The following is a 7,611-nucleotide window of genomic DNA, read 5'->3' as shown; positions in this document are numbered from 1 at the left end:
TCAAAGACTGCATTCATTTTTAAAACAACCATAACCTTTATTTTATCAATTAAGGTTTCAAAAGCATTACGTAGATTATCAAATAATGATAATCTAAAATATACTGTTTACACACGACCATTACATAATGGTTTACAATAGAAATATATTACATCGACATATGTTTCTTAAATGCAGTTTTTACACAATATCATACAAACATGGACTCCAAATCTTGTCCTTATTTTAGAATGCAACAGCGGAAGCTCTTAGTATTCACCTGAGAATAAACATGCTTTAAACGTCAACAAAAATGTTGGTGAGTTATAGGTTTAACCTATATATATATCAAACCGTAACAATAGACCACAAGATTTCATATTTCAATACACATCCCATACATAGAGATAAAAATCATTCATATGGTGAACACCTGGTAACCGACATTAACAAGATGCATATATAAGAATATCCCCATCATTCCGGGACACCCTTCGGATATGATATAAATTTCGAAGTACTAAAGCATCCGGTACTTTGGATGGGGTTTGTTAGGCCCAATAGATCTATCTTTATGATTCTCGTCAATTAGGGTGTCTGTTCCCTAATTCTTAGATTACCAGACTTAATAAAAAGGGCATATTCGATTTCGATAATTCAACCATAGAATGTAGTTTCACGTACTTGTGTCTATTTTGTAAATCATTTATAAAACCTGCATGTATTCTCATCTCAAAAATATTAGATTTTAAAAGTGGGACTATAACTCACTTTCACAGATTTTTACTTCGTCGGGAAGTAAGACTTAGCCACTGGTCGATTCACGAACCTATAACAAATATGTACATATATATCAAAGTATGTTCAAAATATATTTACAACATTTTTAATACGTTTTAATATTTTAAGTTTATTAAGTCAGCTGTCCTCGTTAGTAACCTACAACTAGTTGTCCACAATTAGATGTACAGAAATAAATCGATATATATTATCTTGAATCAATCCACGACCCAGTATATACATGTCTCAGGCTAGATCACAACTCAAACTATATATATTTTTGGAATCAACTTCAACCCTGTATAGCTAACTCCGACATTACTGCATATAGAGTGTCTATGGTTGTTCCAAATAATATATATAGATGGGTCGATATGATATGTCAAAACATTTGCATACGTGTCTATGGTATCCAAAGATTACATAATATATTAGAATACATGTATAATACAATATAAGTTAGCTAGGATATGATTTGTATAGAATTGTTAATATTTCCCGTAGCTACTAAAATCAATAAATATCCAATCTTGTTTTACCCATAACTTCTTCATTTTAAATCCGTTTTGAGTGAATCAAATTGCTATGGTTTCATATTGAACTCTATTTTATGAATCTAGACATAAAAAGTATAGGTTTATAGTCAGAAATATAAGTTACAAGTCATTTTTGTAAGAGGTAGTCATTTCAGTCGAAAGAACGACGTCTAGATGACCATTTTAGAAAACATACTTCCACTTTGAGTTTAACCATGATTTTTGGATATAGTTTCATGTTCATAAGAAAAATCATTTTCCCAGAAGAACAACTTTTAAATCAAAGTTTATCATAGTTTTTAATTAACTAACCCAAAACAGCCCGCGGTGTTACTACGACGGCGTATGTCCGGTTTTACAGTGTTCTTTGTGTTTCCAGGTTTTAAATCATTAAGTTAGCATATCATATAGATATAGAACATGTGTTTAGTTGATTTTAAAAGTCAAGTTAGAAGGATTAACTTTTGTTTGCGAACAAGTTTAGAATTAACTAAACTATGTTCTAGTGATTACAAGTTTAAACCTTCGAATAAGATAGCTTTATATGTATGAATCGAATGATGTTATGAACATCATTACTACCTCAAGTTTTCTGGATAAAACTACTTGAAATGAGAAAAATGGATCTAGCTTCAAAGGATCCTTGGATGGCTTGAAAGTTCTTGAAGCAGAATCATGACACGAAAACAAGTTCAAGTAAGATTTTCACTCGAAATAAGATTGTTATAGTTATAGAAATTGAATCAAAGTTTGAATATGAGTGTTACCTTGTATTAGAAATATATCTTACTGTAATTAAGAAAGATTTCTTGAGGTTGGATGATCACTCTACAAGATTGGAAGTAAGCTAGCAAACTTGGAAGTATTCTTGATTTTATGAAACTAGAACTTGTAGAATTTATGAAGAACACTTAGAACTTGAAGATAGAACTTGAGAGAGATCAATTAGATAAAGAAAATTTAAGAATGAAAGTGTTTTTAGGTGTTTTTGGTCGTTGGTGTATGGATTAGATATAAAGGATATGTAATTTTATTTTCATGTAAATAAGTCATGAATGATTACTCATATTTTTGTAATTTTATGAGATATTTCATGCTAGTTGCCAAATGATGGTTCCCACATGTATTAGGTAACTCACATGGGCTGCTAAGAGCTGATCATTAGAGTGTATATACCAATAGTACATACATCTAAAAGCTGTGTATTGTACGAGTACGAATACGGGTGCATACGAGTAGAATTATTGATGAAACTGAACGAGGATGTAATTGTAAGCATTTTTTTTAAGTAGAAGTATTTTGATAAGTGTCTTGAAGTCTTTCAAAAGTGTATGAATACATATTAAAACACTACATGTATATACATTTTAACTGAGTCGTTAAGTCATCGTTAGTCGTTACATGTAAGTGTTGTTTTGAAACCTTTAGGTTAACGATCTTGTTAAATGTTGTTAACCCATTGTTTATTAAATCAAATGAGATGTTAAATTATTACATTATCATGATATCATGATGTATTAATATATCTTAATATGATATATATACATTAAATGTCGTTACAACGATAATCGTTACATATATGTCTCGTTTCAAAATCATTAAGTTAGTAGTCTTGTTTTTACATATGTAGTTCATTGTTAATATACTTAATGATATGTTTACTTATCATAATATCATGTTAACTATATATATATATATATATCCATATATATGTCATCATATAGTTTTTACAAGTTTTAACGTTCGTGAATTGCCGGTCAACTTGGGTGGTCAATTGTCTATATGAAACCTATTTAAAAAAAATCAAGTCTTAACAAGTTTGATTGCTTAACATGTTGGAAACATTTAATCATGTAAATATCAATTTCATTTAATATATAAAAACATGGAAAAGTTCGGGTCACTACAGCTGCTTCGTTGTCGCAAAAAAATTGACTAGTTTCTTCTGGTGGAAATCCGATCTCTGTTAGTAGCTTACGGATCCATAACGCTTCTTGTACTCCTCGTGCTATCCCTTTGAATTCAGCTTCAGCACTTGAAAGAGCTACAACCTTTTGTTTTTTACTTTTCCATGTAACCAGGTTCCCGCCAACCGAGGAAAAATACCCTGATGTGGATTTTCTGTCTCCTTTTTCACCTCCCCAGCTTGCATCTGTATATATCTGAGTTTTAAGGTGTCCGTTGTTTTTGAATACAACTCCATGTCCAACTGTTCTTTTGAGGTATCTAAAGATTCTCAACACAGCTTCCATGTGATGTATTTGAGGATGATGCATAACCTGGCTGACGACTCCTACTGCATATGCTATATCTGGACGAGTATGAGCAAGGTAGATGAGCTTTCCAACGATCCTTTGGTATTGTTCTTTATTTGCAAGTTCGGCTCCTTCTTCGATAAACAACTTCTGGTTTAGAATTGCAGGGGTCTCAGCTGGTTTGCAGTCGATCATCCCTGTTTCAGCAAGTAGATCAAGAACATATTTCTTTTGACATATAAAAATTCCTTGTTGAGATCTAAGAACTTCGATTCCCAAAAAATATTTTAACATTCCAAGATCTTTCATTTCAAATTCGTTCGATAAATTTGCTTTTAAGTTAAAAAATTCATCTCTGTCATTTCCTGTAATTATCATATCATCGACATAGATAATTAAGCAAGTAATTAGTTGATTTCTTTGTTTGAAAAATAATGTGTGATCTGAGTTACTTTGTTTATAACCATATTTTTTCATTGCTAAGGTAAATTTCCCAAACCAAGCCCGAGGGGATTGTTTTAGCCCATATAAAGATTTTTTAAGGCGACAAACTTCCCTATTTTTGAAGTTTTCCGAGAATCCTATTGGAGCTTGCATATAAACCTCTTCCTTGAGTTAGGCATGTAGAAAAGCATTTTTCACATCAAATTGGTGAAGGGGCCATCCTTTATTTGCGGCAACAAAGAAGAGAACTCTAATGGTGTCAATTTTAGCCACCGATGAGAAAGTCTCGGAATAATCTATCCCATAAGTCTGAGTGTATCCCTTGGCAACTAGCCGGGCTTTGTATCTTTCAATTGTGCCATCTGGTTTGTGTTTTATTGTAAACACCCATCGACATCCTACTGGCTTCTTCTCCTGGGGAAAAATACATTTTTCCCATGTATCACTTTTCTTCAAAGCTTCCATTTCAACTTCCATTGCCTTTCTCCAGTTTTTTGATTTCAGCGCTTATTCTATGGTAGTTGGTATTTTTTCAGAGTATATCGCGGAATTGAATTTCTTTGCTTATTCTGATAATTTTCCTTTGGTAATATTCGCCATCGGTTATCTCGATCTAAGAGCTTCTTTCTCGGGATCATATCTTTTAGGTGGAACTCCCCTGTTAGCTCTTGGAGGAAGTACATAACCTTCATTTGATTCATTCTGACTTGCAACTGGTTCAACTAGAATTTGTTCACTTGATTCGTGACTTGAACTTTGTGGTTCGTCGGGAATTTGTTGAGTTGATCCACTTTGATTTGAACATTCTGGTACGTCTGGAATTTGTTGAGTTGAACATTCTAGTTCTTCAGGGATTTGTCGAGTTGATCCACTTTGAACATTCTGGTACGTCTGAAATTTTTTGAGTTGAACATTCTGGTTCTTTAGGGATTTTGTCAAAACCCGACCTTAACCATAAGGACGAATACAATAACATATGATTTCATCGCGAGGTATTGACCTCTATATGCGACATTTTTCAAAAACTGCATTCGTTTTTACAATACAAACCATAGCTTTTATTACAAATACAAGGTTTAAACAACTTAATAATGATTATTGTTTAGCGATAATCTTAGACTTACAAACTTTACATGTGATAATAACAATACGACTTCCAACATATTTTACATTACAAATCCTCCGATATGCAGTTTTATTTTTGGCACAAATATGCATACTCAAGATCTTGCTTAAATTCAACATGTTGCAGCGGAAGCTTTTAGTTATCACCTGAGAATAAACATGCTTAAAACGTCAACATAAAGTTGGTGAGATATAGGTTTAATGCCGACAGCGTTATAAATATAGACCACAAGATTTCATATATAAACGTTTTAATAAAAATATTCTAAGTTGTTGAGCACTTGATAACCATACTTAACATTTAATCAACGTCGCATATTCCCTTTATTATGAAATCTTACTACACCGTACCAAGTATATAGTCACTGAAATGAAGTACTGTGCAACCGTTGAATACTGGTCGTCCAGTTCGGTTGGGGTTGTCAGGCCCGATAGATCTATCAACAGGATTCGCGTTTACAATACCTCATGTAAATAGTAGTTACCAAGTTACAGGGAAGTATGCCAGTGGTACAACTCAACGTAGAATATATATTTTTAATCACTTGTGTCCATAACGTAAATCATAAAATACATGTATTCTCATCCCGAAATATTTAGAGTTTAAAAGTGGGACTATATACTCACTTTTGCCTTGAAGGTATTTAACTCGACTTGGTCTCCGATAGATATCATGAACCTAACCATATATATAATATATCAACATATTTTCTTTTCAAGTAATCGTTACATACATACATACATACATATATATATATATATATATATATATATATATATATATATATATATATATACACACACACACTTATAATACTTTTAATATTTTCTTAGTCCGTAGTTAGCAGTCCGATGTTAGTGGTCCACAATTAGTTGCTCAATAAAATAAATAAAGACCCCATCGTATTCGTATTGATCAGAATTAATCTCGACCCATGGTACCATGTTGTCAAATGACGTGTTGCGTACATAAAGTATCGTGTTGTCAAATGACGTGTTGCGTACAATCATGAGATCTTATGATTAATCTTCTCGTGTTGTTTACGGGTGGTCCTGAAATATATAAAATCAAATCATAAGTAATTATATATAAAATATCATATTAATTAGAAAAGATATGATTAATTTACTTTTTCTCTAAATATTTTCGTAGCTAAACTAGCTTCGGATACCCAATCTTATTTTAGTCGTAGTTTCTTCATTACAACTCCGTTTTGTTGGTTCAACTTGCCACTTCCTTGGATCGAGTCAAATTTTAAGAATATGAACTGAAATTACCTTAGTTTGAATTCGAAATCACAGGTTATAGGTCAAACTTTGGTGAAACTTATGAAAGTGATCATTTTCCATCATAAAAACAACATTTAATGATCATTTTTCTAAAAATACTTACACTTTGAGTTAAACCATGAAATTTTTATGTGTTAACACATTCATAAGAAATATCATTTTTCCAGAACATGAACTTCCAATTCAAAGTTCAAGATAGTTTTTATTTATCCAACCCAAAACAGCCCCCGGTTGCACTCCAACGATGTAGATTCAGTTTTTAAGGTGTTCTTTGTAAAATCAAGTTGTATCTTGTTAAGTTAGCATATCCTTATGATATATTACAGGTCTTGAAGTGTTTTAAAAGTTAAGTTAGAAGGATCTATTTAGTTTGCGAACAAGTTTGAAATCATTCAAACTATGTTCTTGTTGTTAAAATTTTACAACACAAAATAAGATTGCTATATGAATATGAATCGAATGAGATTATGAACAAGGTTACTACCTCAAGTTACTTGGACAAAGTTACTGCAAAAGATAAGAAATAATCTTGGAATCAAAGAGTGGTGGAGTTAGATCAAAAGGTTGGAAGTAAACTTGTTTACTTGGAAGGATTATTGAAGTATTCTTGAAAGGAATTTCTTATGATGATTAAGGCTTGTTTTTGAAGCTATATCTTCATGGTAACTTGCTGAATTGAATTAGGTTCATTAAGGCTTGTAAGTAGGTGGATTAGAGGGTAATTGGAAGTAATATGGTGAGCTAGAAATGATATGGGAGATGGCCATATAAAACGTGGGAGCGGGGTGACAAAAACAAAATTTTTATGTTGTAATCTTGTGAAATTTTCCATGCTAGCATCCAATCAAGGTTACCTCTCTTGGAGGGCAGTAATATGGCTGATTTAGATGTTGATTTGATGTGTATATATCAATAGTAAATACGTATAGAAGATGGGTATAATACGGGTACATATACCCTTGATATACGTATAGAAATCTTGAGAAAACGGAACGAGAATTCAAATATAGCTATCTTTTGTAAATATACTTATATTTTTTTATGTATAAAAGCCCTTTAAAAGTTATTAAATATGATAATGCTAAAAACGAACATATATTTCATAGCATTATTCCTCAAGAAAGACAAGCTTTTAGTTGCAATTGTTCTATTTAAAAGTGATATTCGTTTAAATAATAAAAGGTGAAGACAAAAGACAGATT

At 31.9% G+C, this 7,611-nt stretch overlaps 1 protein-coding gene across 1 annotated transcript; it reads right to left on the bottom strand.

The window, feature by feature from the left end:
* Positions 1–4,165: 4,165 nt before the first annotated feature.
* LOC139844776 (uncharacterized mitochondrial protein AtMg00820-like) lies at positions 4,166–4,471 on the bottom strand. Its single transcript, XM_071835003.1, has one exon. The coding sequence runs from the start codon at positions 4,469–4,471 to the stop codon at positions 4,166–4,168; it is 306 nt and encodes a 101-aa protein (XP_071691104.1).
* Between the last annotated feature and the right edge of the window lie 3,140 nt (positions 4,472–7,611).

This window comes from Rutidosis leptorrhynchoides, chromosome 1, assembly GCF_046630445.1.
Source record: "Rutidosis leptorrhynchoides isolate AG116_Rl617_1_P2 chromosome 1, CSIRO_AGI_Rlap_v1, whole genome shotgun sequence".
In the NCBI taxonomy this organism is placed as follows: domain Eukaryota; kingdom Viridiplantae; phylum Streptophyta; class Magnoliopsida; order Asterales; family Asteraceae; genus Rutidosis; species Rutidosis leptorrhynchoides.
Note: the sequence above shows the minus strand (reverse complement) of the source record. Positions and strands in the feature narration are given on the sequence as shown.